This window comes from Papaver somniferum, chromosome 6, assembly GCF_003573695.1.
Source record: "Papaver somniferum cultivar HN1 chromosome 6, ASM357369v1, whole genome shotgun sequence".
In the NCBI taxonomy this organism is placed as follows: domain Eukaryota; kingdom Viridiplantae; phylum Streptophyta; class Magnoliopsida; order Ranunculales; family Papaveraceae; genus Papaver; species Papaver somniferum.
Genome location: NC_039363.1, coordinates 21,374,623 through 21,392,150, shown reverse-complemented (window position 1 = coordinate 21,392,150; position 17,528 = coordinate 21,374,623). Strand labels below are relative to the sequence as shown.

At 35.7% G+C, this 17,528-nt stretch overlaps 1 protein-coding gene across 1 annotated transcript; it reads right to left on the bottom strand.

Annotated features, from left to right (window-relative positions):
- Positions 1-7,370: 7,370 nt before the first annotated feature.
- Positions 7,371-15,105, bottom strand: LOC113290634. The gene is made up of 13 exons (XM_026540216.1): positions 14,584-15,105; positions 14,344-14,456; positions 13,931-14,089; positions 12,224-12,354; positions 11,762-12,001; positions 11,472-11,650; positions 10,953-11,053; positions 9,722-9,892; positions 9,547-9,617; positions 9,036-9,093; positions 8,708-8,828; positions 8,174-8,376; positions 7,371-8,071 (listed from the first exon to the last, which is right to left on the bottom strand). Exons 1-12 carry the CDS (start codon positions 14,591-14,593, stop codon positions 8,324-8,326), a joined length of 1,407 nt encoding a protein of 468 aa, XP_026396001.1. The 5' UTR covers positions 14,594-15,105; the 3' UTR covers positions 7,371-8,071; positions 8,174-8,323.
- Between the last annotated feature and the right edge of the window lie 2,423 nt (positions 15,106-17,528).

Below are 17,528 nucleotides of genomic sequence, written 5' to 3'. Positions count from 1 at the left end.
TGTCTAAAGTGTAAGGTCTAAGTTATTGTCTGAATAATTAGATCCTGATGAGAAAAATAAAGTTAACTCTGATCTTTATTTTGGTCTTATCGAAATAAGCGATTGTATTTGTGCAATCGGTTTAGCAAGGGAACTAAGTTTCTTAGTCAATTTGTTAAACTATTAGGGAAAATTGATTCGGGAAATTGTTTCCTTGGTAACATATTAAACCAAATTACTCGTAGTTTCGGTTTTGATATTGGTTATCTAAAGTGGTATGTGAAACCTTCGTGCTTAACTTTTATAGGTTGTACAATTCTTTTAGATTTGTAAGGTTATTTCGGTTTTGGTATTTGATCGGACCTTTGTCATTTTGTGACAAAAAGGGGGAGAAATATATGGAGTAAACAAGTTATTTGTAATCATTAAGGAAAGGACAATTGTGCTTAAACGTTATATCTAACGAAAGAGTAAAGCATTGACTAAGGGGGAGAAACATATCATATGATGATTGTAGTTATTTGGACTACGGTGAAATAAAAAAGATGTGCGGATTGAAAATCTACCTAGATTACCTTTAGGGGGAGTATTATATTTGTTATTTAAATGCCAACAACGGCATTTATGGATTGAATATATGCATGTTATTGTGTTGTTGAAACTTGGAATCAAGTGTATGTATAATGAATCTTTGTAATTTGTTTATCCATATGATTGTAAGAGTTTTGTCACTAAAATTGACAAAGGGGGAGATTGTTAAAGCATAGCTCGGTTGAACCTACCAAGCGTTGGTATGTCAATTTTGGTTGTCATATTTTAGTGAATCAAAACTCAATTAAAGAGTCGCTTGATTATATACTAGAGACAACTTCGTATAGGTTAGGCTAGAAAGATTAGGATTATGAGACATACAAGTATTACTCAAGATTTGAAGAATGTGAATAAGTAACAAGCTACTGATTAATGATTTTTCGTGGTTGTAGTAATGAGGTTCAAACTCTCGGACTTGTGAAGATTAAATTTAAAGATTTAATAAAATTATATACAAAATTATTAACAATGGGTGCGAGAGGTAACAAAGACACTAGATTCCACTATTATGTAAAATTGAATGATAAATATTTCAAAACTCTATTCAATTCTTAAGTCCTTTTTTATCTTTAATCCACTATCAATCATACAGATTCTCAAACATTATTTGCAAACCTTAAGCATAGATTATCAAGAGATTAAACCAAGCATAACCTATCAAACTGAATAACAAATAATTAAGACAATCATTCAAACAATTTAAAACTCTGCAAAAGCAGCGATTAGGTGAATTATATAATTAAATGAAATACTTACCCATTTATGTTGCATGAATAGCTTCCTCCATTGCCTTGGTTACGAGGGAATTAGATCATCATAGTATAAATGCTCTCAAAATAATTTATTATGGCTCAAAAATGGTTTACAAATGATGAGAAGAAGAGAAAATGGTGTAAACTGTAATCTGCGACGCACAAAAAGCGTCACAGAATGAACGATAAATGGCAAGTGTTGCTGCTGTTTAGACTGTGCTGCGACCCACGGCTGTGCGTCTTATACACTGTTCATAAACGACTGTCCTTGCGAGTCCGTTCTTCGTGTTCTTGGTGTTCTTCATCATCAGCAGCAGCAGCAACAGAGTTTCATCAACTCTTGATTTCTGCTTCTCTGGCCCTCCTATCGACTCCCCAAACTCTCGACCACCTCTCTGTAGCACATTAGGAACATATTTATACGTAATTGAACCATTGAATCTCCTCCATTAACTCCAAATAATCTTCATTTACTCGGCCATTGAAGAAAAATATTTCGGAATATTTTCTTCCCTGAATTATCTCTATACGCGTCTGGAGCTGTAAATGGTGAGTATATTTTCTTTGTTTATCTCAAACACACTTCAGAATATAGCCAAGCCCCATCCAAACACGAGCAGCACACTTCCAACTCATCAAAACCCCGTGAAATATTTTCCATGCACGCGTCTGCTCTGATTTCATCTGATGGATTTTCCATCCAAATTTGATCGCATCCAACACCCATATCCTTCCTGTCTAGCCCAGCAGAAGATACCCAATGAGTTTCAGCCATTGAATCGGCCTGAAACTCCTTCAAAAATCGATTGGCAAATATGCCAGTAAATAACCAAATTTTCCCGCCAATTTTGGAATTTGAATTTGGGAAGAAAACTGGCCTCCCCCTAATCCAGTTCTGGTGTCCCTTTATCAATTGGGGCTGGAATAGTAATTTTTGGGTGGAAATAGTAATTTTTCTTGGTTCCTCCGGGACATTTCTGTGACGTTTCCAGTGCATTTCTGGGGTTCCTTTAATACTTTATCTTGGGGGTGTAAAACACCACTTTTTGAGCCCATTTCGCCGCAAGGGCGTATTTCTCTAAAATTTCCTATAAGAACACAAAATAACACAATAAGTACTTAATCTAGTCTAACAATACAGAATATTGAGAACACAATAGACACATAAATGCGTCTATCAGCTACATCGACAACATCATCCTTCCTTTTGAGGTTAGTAATATTGTGACTTGAACTATTTCATTCCTAACGTATTTTTCAAGTCGTCCTATATTGAAAACATAATTGCGAAGCTGTGAATGATCTACTATAGTAGACATTGTTAAGGAATTATAATACGAAGTATAACGCTTATCTTTTGAACTTCCTATATAAGACATCGACATAATCGTATGAATGCTATTGTGATTATGTGTATGGGTATGGGTGAAGATTTCGTTTAAAAGAAGTACATTCATAAACTTGTTTTGTGAATCGAAAGGGAAATCGCTAGGCTTATTGGTATTGTTATGCATTGCATATCTTTGGATTACCAATATGTGTGATTAGTACAACCGATCATAATTTATTATGTATCTTGGAAAAACTATTCACAGTGCCTGACTTATGTATTGGTATGACTTTTACTAGTGCAACCGATCCTAAGTAATCACCTAAGATGGTATGATCGATATTTGTAATTGGTGTGACTGATCCTAGTAATTGGTGTAACTGATCCTAGTAATTGGTGTGACCGATCACAAAAGAGTGTGTAATCGATCCTTGTAATTGGCGCAACCGGTCCTGGTAATTGGTGTAACCGATTCTGGTAACTGATGTAATCGGTCCCAGTAACCATATTAAGGTAGAACCGATCCTTGTGTTTGGTAAAACCGTAAACCCATGATTAATGTATTGATATTTGATCAATCACATAGTTCTTGGAAGTCAGATGAACCAATTCTAAACTTGTTTGGAAGTGTGGTATAATCGGTTCTAAGATTGTAAATACGGAAAATGATTTACAAAGAAATAAGATGTCGACATACTTTGAACATGTTCAGTAACTCTTATCTTTTATTGTTCAAATATATTCCTTAATAACTCAAGGAGATCCTGGATCGAAATAAGTTGAGAATCTTTTAATTAAGGTTGTTAATTTTATATGCTTTTAATTACCAGCAATTAAAATGCATATCTCTGGAAAATAAAAATTGGTAATGTGCATTTAATAATTGGAGATTTTATAGTAGGATCAGTTAATTTTGGACAGAGCATTTCCAGGAATTATGAAAACCGATTTTGGGAATTTATTGCATATCTTAAGAATATTTCGTTTTTGGAAACTCCTTGGTGTCCAAACTTCCTTGGTCTATAAATACCCAAGTTTGCATTTCGAACAAACTATCCTAAGAGCCATTAAAATTACCTTGTTGTGTTGTTACTGGTGGAGCCGTCTATTCGGAGAGGATAGTACCCTAATTAGGCGAAATCTCTTACGACCGCTCGTTTAAAGACTTTTGTGGGATCAAGAAGCTCTACGAGTTCCGTTGGTTGGAAACTAGATAATTATAGTATTATTATTTTTCGATTTGATTTGATTGACTAACGATTGTTGAACTTTGATTACACCTAGTTTGCTTATTCTTGAGAATCTTCTCTTCTGATATAAGACTCACTCAAACTAGATCGAAGTGTCGACGAGATCTTTAGAACTGTTTGTAGATCTAAAGACGTCTTGTGATAATCCATTGTTAATAGACTCCATTCTGTGCGTGATTGATCACAAGAGATTTAAGTTGTGGTGTGCAGGTATTTATTGAATATTAAAGAAGATTTGAAGACAAAGAAGATTTATTATTGGTTTCATAATCTTTGGTGTGCACAAAACTTGATCGGCTGGGATCCAACTATAATCGGTTTATCTTTGATAGATTTGATTGATTAGTTGCGTATATCGACAACATTATATAGTATCTTGATAGATCCTATTTTTGATTGCAAAATCTAAACTCGGCTACTTTGATGGTTGTTGGATAGATAGATCTAAACCCGACAAAGGAGTTTATTGGATTAAACAGAAGAGCCTTTGTCTAACTCATATCACTGAGATTGAATAGAGTTTTTACCGAACAGATTTGTTGTTCCTTTACTGTTTGGAATACGAACCAAAGGAATTGTTCCAGTGCGTGCACTTATCGAATGTCGGAAGTGCAGGGATACTAAAGAAACTAGGTGAACTATAGGTTTAGTTGCTTGGTCATAACTATACGAAGTTGGTTTGATTTTGTATAACGGCTTAATTCTGAGAGTATTCAATTCTGGACTAGGTCCCAGGGTTTTTCTGCATTTGCGGTTTCCTCGTTAACTAAATCTTGATGTGCCATTTACTTTATCTTTCCACATTATAATTGTTTTATTATAATTAAAGTAAATTGCACTTTGTACGTTAACATGGCACTTGATATTGATCCCATTGGTTTCGATTATTACCGTACCTTTTCCCAAGTGATCACTTTGTTGTTGTCTCGATTCCATATCCATAGATGATCACACAAAGTGTATTGGTTTTATCCAATTTCCTTTGATATTTAATTCACGAGTTAGGCCAGTTCGGACTAACCCTATATCAAGTGGACATTGTGTTGAAATATTCCTTGATTGATTTTTGCTCCAAGAGGTTTATACACAGCGGGTCTTGTATAGGTTGTGATCAAAATAAAAGATTGTGGTGTATTTGGGTACCCTCGTCTTTTCATTTTGTGAATTCGGTTGATCCTAGTATCAGACACATAAGCTCGACCTGCTTAATAGTGTCATCTTTATACACAATTGCTTAACAGAATCTCTTTGTCATCTTTTGCGATTTACTACTTGTGTAAAGAATTGAGTGACAACTACACGTATCACCAACCATAATACTAGTTGAAGAATTACTATTAGGTTAATTCAAATGGCCAGTTGAACAACTCAATAGTAATCTTAGACACTAAAAATAATACAATTTTGGACTTACCAAAAAAAAAAAAAAAAAACTTGTGAAAAGAATCAAAATTCTATTATTCGGGACTTTGAAATCATCCATAATCAAAAATAAATTAAGTAGACATAATTATATATTTTCTTATTATTATTATTTTTTTTAGAAAAATAATTATGGACCATTTGTGTTTACAAATAACTAGTCGGCAACCTAGAAACGTCGCAACCAAGATTGGAGGGATTTGGTGGTTATACACCAGATGTTGAGTCAAGTAGTGGCAGAATGTCTGGTAAAAGGCAAAGATGGTTGCATGATAAAATCAGTATTGGAGGGATTTATAGTCCCACAGAACTATCTGTCATGAAGAAAAGGGTGCTAGTTCTAATGGTTGCATGATAAAATCAGTCAAGTACAAGGTTAAGAAAGAGATGAAGATGCTTGCGGTGTAGACCACGAAGACCGGAAAGTGATAAAGATTATTCATCATTTTCCGTTAAAGCAAGGTTTGCTTATGATTTATTTTGGATGTTGCAAGTGTGAACCTGCCCAAAGGTGATTCATACTAGTAATATTTGAAATTAATCATGTTTTATGCTTGGTTTATTTTTGTTTTTATATTTAAACCAAAGGTTTAATGGAATTGTTGCTTTGTTATGCATGAAATGTAGATCTTAAACTTGTAAGGTTGGACTCATGTATATCGCAATTTCACCCAAAGGTGAATTTGTGATGAAACCGAGTCATGTTTTGATTTCAAGATGTTTACTTTTGCTTATTACTTAGCAATTTTGAGATTCGTGTAATCATGGTTTACCCAAAGGTGAACTTGTGATGGTGTCGAATTTGTACTAATGTTTTACTCATGCGTAGATTAAAGTATATACATCATTGTATGTGACAGAGTTCTGGAATACAGTGGGAGTATGGTAACATTTGTTTTGGGTTATCCTCTTAATTGTTTGAACTTGTATTGTTGTTTATATTCCTTATGTTTACGTTGTTAAGGAATGGAAAATCAGTAGGCGGTCAGTACAGAAAGTCCCTTTTGAGATAGCTTGTGATGAGCACAGAATAATTCTTTTCGGAGACATAAGTCTTTGGGCACAGATAAAAGCTCTCTTCGGATATCAAGGTCTCTTTTGAGACACGGATGAAGATCCTTTCGAAGATCAAGTCTCGGGTGAGACACGGATTAATTTGTCAGACATACCTCAATTGAGCCAGTTATTCTCTTCGGAGATGTTAAATGTCTTGACAGACATACCTCAATTGAGCCAGATGAATATCTTCTCTTCGGAGATGTTAATTCCATACCTCAATTGAGCCAGATGGATCTCTACGGAGATGTTTCTTCAGAGATGTTAAAGAGGGATAATCTAGCAAGTATTACAAATACCCTCTTTACGGGCATGCTTTGCATACTTCAATTGAGCCAGATGAATCTCTACGGAGATGTTTATTCAGAGATGTTAAAGAGGGATAATCTCCATCTTTAACATCTTTATACATATATATAAGAGGGATAAGAATTTGTTGCTAACCAAAGTGGGAGATGTTAGACTTTATGTTGGTTTAGCAAGAAATCAGTTTGACTTAAGGTGATTCTGTTTAGCTTAAGGTAATCATATTTTGGTTAATCTGGGTTAATGTTAATTAGGATTACAGGCAGCAGCTTAGGTGTCCTATGACTCACCTGCTGAGGTGTCATCCAACTAATGATGGATAGGTTGGATGACACATAGATAATGACTCAGCCCTCTTATATATGTATTTTTTTGATAATTTCATCTGAGAAAATGATAGAAAATAGAAGTAGAAACTAAGTCATAAACTATTTGTTTTATGATGGTTTTTATTTCCTTTAATCTAGTTCTTCCATATTGCATTGAAGCTTCTGTTTATGCATATGTTTTCCTGTGAGTTGTTTATGAACTGAATATTTATGTGTTGTATTATGAGCTGTAGAACATGTTAATACTAGGGTTATGATTCATTTCAGTATAAATGTACTTATAATCATGTTTTAGCATAAAGAAATGTTAATTATTGTAAACACCATGTTATTGATAAAAGGTTATGAGGAGACTAATTCCAATACACGGTACAATTTTCTGAAAAGATCTGTCTCTTTCTGGAGGATAACTCTCCTTTTATAGGCAAAGCCTGATATGAAGGTGTCGTACACGTGTACCCTAATACTTTTGTCATTAACCGTACACGTGTACTATTACAATGGTTTTTTTTAGGCAACCACTAATCATCGCCAATGGTGGCTTCGGCTTGGCATCACCCGAAGCCCCCATTCTAGTTCTTCGGCTCCTGCCAATCCAGGTGCTTACAATTATAAAGCTGAAATTCCAAAAAACAAAGCTGCTACTACCGAGTGTAAATAGCTTCCTATTTTTCTAGCCAAAGCTTATTTATCAAAAAAGATCATAAGCACGGTATTTACAGCTGCTATAGACTTAAAATACTCTCAACCCTAATATTTACCATGTAAATCATATGGTGGACGTGTCGGAATTCCAAAACCTGTAATTAACCCGCTGTCCCTAGGGGCTGCCGTTTTCAATTGATATAATCCATAAATAAACAATCGTTCCCATTTGCTTCTGTTGAGAAGATATTGATTCAAGTCGACCTATCTCAGCTTCCACGTTTCAACTTAATCACAAACCCTGCACGTGAAATAGCCCATCCTTTGACCCGAGCCACGCCCCCCAACTGTGAATCTGCGCATGTATATCGTCATCTTCACACTCTCGTCTTTTCTTTGGCAACGGTTGTTCTGCAACAAGAAAATATGGGAAAATAAATTACTCAAGAACACCTTGGGTAAGCCCAGACAATACAAAAAAGAATATTAGTTGGATATATAGGATGTTTTTACTTCCAGTTCCGGGCCAGCAGAGGGCAGCAGAAGCAGAACTTGAGATTCTAGAGCTGAAGAGAAGCTGAGCGGTCTTGATGCTCCATATGCGCACATAACCATCCTCACCACCTATCCAAAAACTATCCCTTCCTACTGTACTATAATAGCTCAAGCATCCTGGTCAGTGTCATATTCTGGATGATATAGATCATCCTCACCACCTATCCAATTTTAAAAAGAAACACATACCAGCAACAATTAAATACATAACAATCTGCTTCAACGAGGGATACCACACGACTAAACTGGGTTTGACTTCTTTCAAAAACTATCCCTTCCTACTGTACTATATCTCAAGCATCCTGGTCAGTGTCATATTCTGGATGATATGGATCTTAATTTTTTCCATCTCAAGAGGGATAAATTAACAATTCCCAAGAAAAGAACCAATTCCTAAAACGGAATGAAATAGCCGGTGTGGCATTTGGGCTGGGAAAACACTATCAAATTGAAAACTTCAAGAATAAAAAGACTCCATCGAAGTGTGTGCACCTGACATGACAACACTTTCAGAATGATCAACTCCAAGCTGTATATGTGTATGGGAATTCACTTGCCCTTCATAAGACTGGACAGCTCCTCTCTGGGTCAAGCGATGATCATAGAGCTTAATCTGTACAAACAACAGAACTTTAAGGCAAAATGCATTAAACCGCTTCCTGAGTTTCTTTATGCATCGGTATATATTTTATCAAAATTTCGATTGGGACAGATTATATTCAATAGCAAACCCTTCAGAATTATTTAATGTGCAAGGAAGAAACATAGACCAGCAGAATGACACATTGACAGCTGCAAAACAGTTTAAAACAAAACTTACTGATCCATCCAAGGAGCTTGCCAGGAAATACTGGTCATAGGTTTGAAGAGCCACCAAACTACAGATTCACAACAGAGAACATGTGTTAGGACCAGTAATCAATTAGAACATCAAAGCACCTCAAAATATGCGACAGTAAAAAAGATAAAATCGACTTTAAAAGACAATATACATAAAGAAGCATATTAAAGTTTTAAAGAGATAAAAACATAAGGAAAAGCAACATACTGGAAAATTATGAAAAGGAATTGATTAGGAGGAAGGATTGAAACCAATCCGGAAAAAGAAAAAAAAAAAACAAAATAAAAACCAATAGACAACTTGGTGTTTGCTTGATAATAAAACAATAGAGATTCAGACGGACGTGTAGTAAAGCAAGAGAGCAAAGACTCGCAAACAGTCAGATGTGGGATCTTGCACGAGGCATGATAATAAATAAACTTATAAAAACCAATTGAGATAGCTAAGTATTTCAAGCCGCAGCGACAAGTTCCTTGACTAGAAAACATACATCGAGATAACAAGAAATAAAATACGTGGCTTATGGGTAACTTCTAATATATATCTGGATAAGTTGAAAGACTTCACATTTACCCAAATAAAATAAGCAAATATTCAAGGTTGAACTATTTAGTAAAACCAAAACTATACAGAGAGCAAAAGGAATATCATTCAGCATAATATACCTCAAACATTTTCCTAGAAAATTTCCTTGGATTAATACTCAATGCACCACGAAGTGTACACGAAGAATACGGTATTTGGTGCCTAGGAAGTCCGGCAGAAACTCCCTGCTTCTGGCGAACATCAACTGTCACAATTGCTCCATTTCTAAATCCACATATAATGATATTTCCCTACAGCAAGCAAAAAATATAATATGTTTCAGAATAACTTAGAGTGCGTCTAGTAGCAGAAGAGAGCAAAAGAGATGCATTTGACTACCTAGACAACTGTACAGGATCATATACACATGCTGATACCCAGGTTAAAGTATGTGGTACTCATTGTAACATAAAGAAAACCAGCAGAGCATGTGAAGTTCAGAAAAATAAATCATCATGCATCAACAAGGACAACTATTGATTTAATAAGCAGCACAATGAAAGACACCAAGCAAAATCTTGCAAAAATAGCCTGTTACTATCGCGTAATTTTGATAACGACTCTTTGGCCCAGAGGCCCAGACATGTTGTTATCAGTTAAGTTTTGCCTACCGTATAGTGGGTTCACAGGAGTTCTACGGGAGACTTGACGACTGGGATCCTATATTATAGATATAATTATCCTCTTCCTACCAAGAGAAGGAGGATCCATCTAGCTAGGGGTCTCTGATCTCTATAATAGGGACAAATACGTTTTGCTCAAATGAGAGGAAAGGTGAAAAGCAAAAGCTCTTTGATCATAGTCCTAAGATCAAACTGTAAACCTCTCTGGTCATTCGTCACCCAGATTGTACTCCTTATGTGCAGATGTGTGTGATGATAAACGCTGGCCTGGTTCTTCCTAAGAAGCCTAATAATGACAGACTTGACCATATCGATTGTCTAAAGAAGGAAAAAAATCATCTGAAATTTTTTAACCCCATCAAAAGTCATTGAATTTTTTGAAGAATAAAATTTCATTAAAATTAATGTTTCCAACAACTTCTGAAGGAATCAAACTTATAGTGGGGCTATCAACAAGATATATAATAATAATAATACAGCTCTTCGACCAAAAAGTAGTATAATAAACATGTCACTAGATCCATCCTCATCATGGAAAACAATAGTTCGTAGTTAGCTACAATGGCTGGTATGCATACTGGATTGCAGCTACTACGCCAATACGTCATAATACAGAATAATTTTCTACAAACTAAGAGGCATACAGTTTGAAAGTTGACATAAGTTTATGACAATAATTAAATTTTACCGAATAGTCAAACTTTAGGGAGAACAAGTCACTTCTACAGCGGCACAGCCATGAAAAAGCTCCAGTCTCTAGATTTACCAAGGCTGCTCCTAGATTGGTCCCTGTACAACAAGATAAATGAGAAAACATCTTATTGTTTCTACAAAAATATGAATCCAAATCAAAGTATCAATATCTGAATAAATTATATATCTTATCGGTTATTAACAGTGGAAATTTGAGATTAGTATCCACAGTTGCATTCTCTTTACTGTCTTCTAGCTAGTTAAAGCAAAAAGAAGAAGACGATACTGATGAAAATCATTTGTGATATCTGAGTATCCAAAGTGTGTTACTTAATTTCTTTTTAATGCTTAAAGACGGAACAGTTGGAACTCCTCAAGGAAAATAGAAGGCAAACAAAATTAATAAATCCATCAAAAACGTCGATTTACGATATCTCATCACAAAGGATGGCATGTTACAGTGAAACAGAGAATATATTTATAATTGTAAAGGCAGAGGTAAAGTAGAGCTTGCCAATAACTGCTTCAGACCCATTAGTGTTGCAATCAGCCGTCCAAATTGTACAATTCACCGAAGCAACTTTAGTAATTCTTCTTCTCAAAATAGGATCGGCTGGATTTAAATCTAAGGGTTCACTAAGATTCAACATGTAGAGAGAACCACCAGATGTGTCAGAGCCAAGAGTAGTTATTCTGTTTAGTCATGTCAAGCCTAGCAAGCTGAATAACACTGGAGAAGAAGCAAAAGGTTGACAATCGAGAATATGAACTCAATCATGAAATAAAAAACTATATAAAGGATACAATGCATGCTGGGTGAGATTAGAGGGACCATCATCGGGTATGCAGAGAGAATGCTTCTGGGTCCTCTGTATACATGATATATGCGAGGGCATAATTTCGGAAGCTCCAGCAGGCCTCCATATATGTCCTGGTGCATTGCTGCACTCAGCTTGGGTTTCTTGCAAGAGAGGCCAGACAAAATCTGGTGTGCACTTAATCCCGTAATCAAAATCTTGTTCATCTTTGCTAACTTCATAAAAACTGCAAAGAAAAACATTATAAAGTTTAAATTGGATTAAATATACCGTACACTAAACTTGACCAATTCTGTATACATACTAGACATATTTTTGGATGGTTTTTTGTTTACCATGTATATAGATAACTTAGAAATGCCTTTTTCCTGCTTAAGCTTATTTGTGTCCCGGTGCAGTGCAAAAGATAAGATGCATATGGTATTATGGTGCACTTCCTCAAAATTACCTCAACGACCCGTTAGTGCTACCCATCAGTAAACCATTTGCTTCATTTTTCCCTTCTGGTGTTTGTATATCAACGCGCAACTGCTCCAAAGCACTGTCAGCAATCATATCAGTTTTCTTATACTTCCAAATCTGTAGATAAACCATTGAAGGAACTGATATAAGAAAGAATGAAGAACATGGGTAACTTCAACACAGTGGTGCAAGCTTCACAGATGATAAAAACAGGAAACCTAACAATCAAGAATTGACAGACTTCCATGAGAAAGAAAAAATTAGAGGAAATACCACTTCAACTGTATTCCTTTCTCGTCTAATAAATCTGCATGTTTAATTACAAAGGAAGAGAAGACAAACAAAGAGACACGGTAATACTTTCTTAACACCAACACATGGGTCCAAGACAGACACCTCTTTAATCGTCTAGTTCCACCTGGATTTCCAATTTTTTATAATTAAAGGAAACTTGTGATAATGGCTTAATCTTACACAAACATTTAAAATGTTTAAAGGAATACACCTACATATATTTCAAATGTATTCCTGGTGGCCTGTACTTATAAATTTGTAACACAGCTTAAATTTAACTAGATGCATCGATATCATCAGAACTACATTCTATGTTCTAAGCAATTACTAGATTGGCTTCAAAATTAGGGGCAAAGCAATTTGAAGACTACGAGCTTAGAGGATCTGCTAAAGAGGTGACTGTACGAGGTTTCTACAGATATTGATGGTAAAGTACGAAGGCGCATACTTCATATGTACCCCATCTTTATAAACAAACTAGAGTTGCCCGAAATCCAAAAAGTTCTTTCAGCCATTCAGTGCAGACCAAGTAGCATATATGGCCTTAACCTTTAACCAAGATACACTCAAATTATTTACCTACTGGGTAGAAATAGAAACCGTGATCCTCAGGAACAAACCAAAGTTGCCAAAATGAATTAAGCAACAGCCTTCATGATTAGGTCACGTGAATCATTAAAGCAAATGCAATATATATACTGAAAATGGAGACGTGAAAAAAAAAAAAACATTTGAAAGGCATTATGATGGTGCAAACACCCTTGTTGGTAGGGACGACAAGAACTAGATTACTGATATTTAGTAGGAGCTTAATTGTCCACATCGAAGATGTTCTGTGAGAGAAAACCACATAGGTTCTCAGAAGTTAGAGAAAACTATGGCTAATGTAGGATGGCATATTCTGAACAATGTAGTAGATATTTCGGACTTGGATTTCAGGTCAGTACTTTGTTTATTTTATTTTGTGGCCTGCGTCTAATATGTATAATTTGGAACACCATTATATGCTTAGCAAAATACCCCTTGTCTTGTAATCCACAAGTCCAAGTTTTGTACGTGTAATTGTATAACTAAGGTCATATGGCACCAACCATACAGCAATTTTGGGATTTTGAACTCGCTCCTGGTGTTTCTATATCATAATTCTCACAAAAATCCTACATCTACCCAAGCTCGTCCACATGAACCAGATGCTTGAAATAAGATTGTATACTCGAAATGTGCACATTAGTCGAATTGTGCATTACTATACAGATGGCAGCAAACAATAGCAAGACATGACGCTGGCGCAGGATTCTACAAACCAGGAACAGTTCAAACAAACAAGTGTGCAAGCCTTTAACAGCAAACTGATGTTGCGGTTTGTTTGAAGCAGTGGTACTGGTAAGATAGTACATACCATTGGTTGGGATGCTCGGTTCTTTTGGTACTCGTGCTGGAAACTACACCTCCCCTTGCCAAAAGGGGCAACGTTTCCGCCATATAACTCCCTAAATTGAAGCAAGTTAGCAGTTCTAATTCCCTTTCTTTGACTACACACACTATGCTGTTCATTTGGCTGCAAAAGGAAAAAATGTATGTATCAGTTAAGATTGTAATAATCGTAATTCTCCAACTTCGAGAAATTTCACCTAATCCTGTACTACATAAGATTCCCCTCCTCATATACTCTTTCATTTTTCCATAAATGTCAGCATTGCTACAAACAGTTCCAATTTTACAAAAAAATTATATTGCAATGATTGTAAAATAATACTAGAATAAATAAATAAATGAATATATCTCTTAAATTGTTATGTTTGGTTTTACTACCTGCTTGTCTGGTTCTTTTAAAGGTGGTCTTTGCAGATTGCTAAAGCCAGGAATTGGTCCTTTAATAGCAAAATACCTATTTTTCTCAGGGTCAAAGTAAAACCCTGGAAGTTCTGCACATGATAATTTAAAACAACAAAAAGGATGAAATACAAATATATAACAAACCCAAACCGGAAAAAGCAAGAACAAAAAAGAACCACGAATGTGATATACATATATAAAAGAGAGGGAGAAAACCTCTTGGCATATCCGCAAGTTGGGGGTTTCTGATCAAACCCTAACAATTATGGAGCTTTGGAAAGTAAGAAGTCAAGTATTCAGTGTGAAACCCTAACACTAGGATATTAGTTGAGTTCTTTCGCCGGAGAAGAGTAGGAATTAAAGAATTTGAATTCGGTTATTAGGGTCTGGTCTTAGCAGAGGCATTAGGCAGCTAGTTTCTGGATGTTGATATAAGCATGATTTTTTTCTTTTTCTTTTTTTCTTTTTTTTTTTCAACAAAAGTAACAAATATACTACTCCCTCCGTTTCTGGACGTTGGGATAGCGAGGAGATTAAGATTTTTATCAGTTGGCCGTTTTTCTGTGTTTTTTCCAATTTTTCCCTCACCTAATAAATTCCTCTCTCCAAAATTGAAACCGAGAACAACGAAATTCAAAACTTCTCTCTGAAATTGAAACTGAGAAAACAACTCTTCCAAATTCAAAATTCGTGTGTTTTCTGGATCTGTTGAATTGAATTAAAGATGGGGAAATGATGAATCAGATTGTTTGAGAGAGTTTAAAGTAGGGTGTCAATGGGTCCGTGTCCTTCCACGTATCACTAGACCCGGACCCTATTTATAAAGGTCGGGTCCGGTTCTTAACGGTTCCGAATCCGGTTCCTAAATTTGTGGACCCAGAACCGGACCCGGTTAAATACTCGGGTACCCATCGGTTCCGGATACCCATTGGGTATTAAGAAAACTATTAAAAAAACCTCAAAAACTTAATATATTTATCTTTTTTGGCTTGAATTTAAATATTTTTTTATAAAAAATCATTATTATTTTTCATTAATGTACTAAATAAAGATTAAATGTAAGAGAAAATTTTAAAATGAGAAAAAAAATCAAAGCCAAAACTAGCAAAATACTTGTAATTTTTCTAAAAGCATGAATAAAAGAATGAATAATCGGGTACCCGATACCCGCGAGTACCCAACGGGTATTACCCATTTAGATTCGGGTCCAATCGGGTAATTACCCGTCGGGACCTAAGTTGTCAATGAGTCCAACTTTAGGACCCGGAACCGGACCGGTTCCGGTTCCGGGTAATGGGTACCCATTGACAGCCCTAGTTTAAAGTTGATAAAGAATTTTGATTAACTAAAGAAGAAGTTGAGAAGCGTCGTCAGATCTATGGTTTGAATGAATTTGAGAAACATGATGGTCCTTCGATTTGGAGTTTGGTTTTAGATCAGTTTAATGATACTCTAGTTAGGATTTTACTTGTTGCTGATGTTATCTCTTTTGTTTTAGTTTGGTATAATGGTGATGTAGGAGAACTGTGTTGATGAATTCCAGCTGATATGAGAGTATTGAATCTGATAAGTTCTACTGCGAGGATCGAAATTACAATGATGAAGAAGAACTTAGTGTTGATGAATTATGTTAGGCAGTAACAACAAGTGACTATTATTCTAGTGTGTGTCAATGGGATTCACCATTTACGTGTTTGATAAAATTACCAAGTGAAATGGGTTTTGACTTGAATCAAATTCCCGAGGATAATCTATCTCAAGGTAATTTTCCATCTCCAATTGCAATTCCATCTCCAATTATAATTCAATCTCCAAATATTAATGATTCAAATCAATATTGTCTCATCGATTTAAACGAATGTTACCCGAAAGAAAATGATGATGGTGATAGGGGGAGGAGGGGGAGGGGGAGGCGGAGGGGGAGGGGGAGATACATTGTCCGATTAACACCATCGCAGAACCAGAACCTATTCGCCATGGAAATAAGAAGAAGAATCTAACCTCTGATGTGAAGATAAGGATTCTTGAAAAATTGATTCAAGGAAGCACAAATGGGAGACTTCGCAAGGGAGTTATCAGTGATACTGCCGCTCTGTTTAAAGTTGGTTTTAGAACTGTTTCGAAATTATGGCATGATGCAAAACTGGCTGATGCAAATGGAGATATGGTTGATATCTCTTCTAAGATGGTCAACAGAGTTGGTAAAAAGAGAATTCAATTAGATATACATAGAATTAAGTTGATACCTCTTCGCAAACGAACAACGATAAGAGGAATAGCACACGCACTAAACTTGTCAACCTCAAGAGTACATCGACGAATCAAGGATGGGAATCGTCGACCACATTCGAATGCCTTGAGGCCGGGACTTACGGATGCAAACAAGATATCAAGGGTGTTTTTTTGCTTAAAAATGATAGACAAAGGTATGACCCAATCTTCAAATTAATTCATTGACATGTTGGATCGAATTCATATTGATGAAAAATGGTTTTACATTACAAGAAGAGCACAAAAGTATTATCTTCATGCCGAACAAGAAGAGCCTTTACGCACGTGTAAAAGTAAAAATTGTATCACTAAAATCATGTTTTTAATGGCCGTGGCTCGTCCTTGCTTGGGTTTTGATGGTAAGATCGGAATATGGCCTTTTGTTGTTAAAGAAGCCGCAAAAAGGAGCAGTAAAAACCGCAAAGCTGGGACAATGGAAACCAAGGCCATGAAATCTGTTGACAAAGAGGTTATTAGGTTTTTTTTGATTGAGAAATTGTTGTCTGCTATCAAGAAGAAATGGTCGTTTAATAATTATAAGAAAATCTTTATACAACAAGATAATGCAAAACCACATGTCCACGAGAATGATAAAAAATTTATGGAAGCGATTAGAAGTTACGGGTTAGATATCGAGTTGTTGTGTCAACCTCCAAACAACCCCGACTTGAATGTTTTAGACCTTGGGTTCTTCAACGCTATATCTGCACTTCATCATACTGATGCTCCAACCACAGTAGATGAGTTTATCGCAAGTGTTACGAGAGCGTTTGAAAATTTCTCGGTTGAAGACGCAAATAATATTTTCATAACATTACAATCTTGCATGAAAGAAATTCTTAGAATCAAGGGTGGGATTCACTACAAGATTCCTCATATACATAAATGGC

What these genes read in the sequence shown, in the direction of transcription:
- LOC113290634 (XM_026540216.1), bottom strand. An exon ending in CCCTAAAGTTTGACTATTCG is followed by an intron (nt 9,893 to 10,952) that starts GTAAAATTTAAT and finishes TGCTTGCTGTAG; the next exon opens with GGAAATATCATTATATGTGG. An exon ending in CAAGCTCCTTGGATGGATCA is followed by an intron (nt 8,829 to 9,035) that starts GTAAGTTTTGTT and finishes TTGTTTGTACAG; the next exon opens with ATTAAGCTCTATGATCATCG.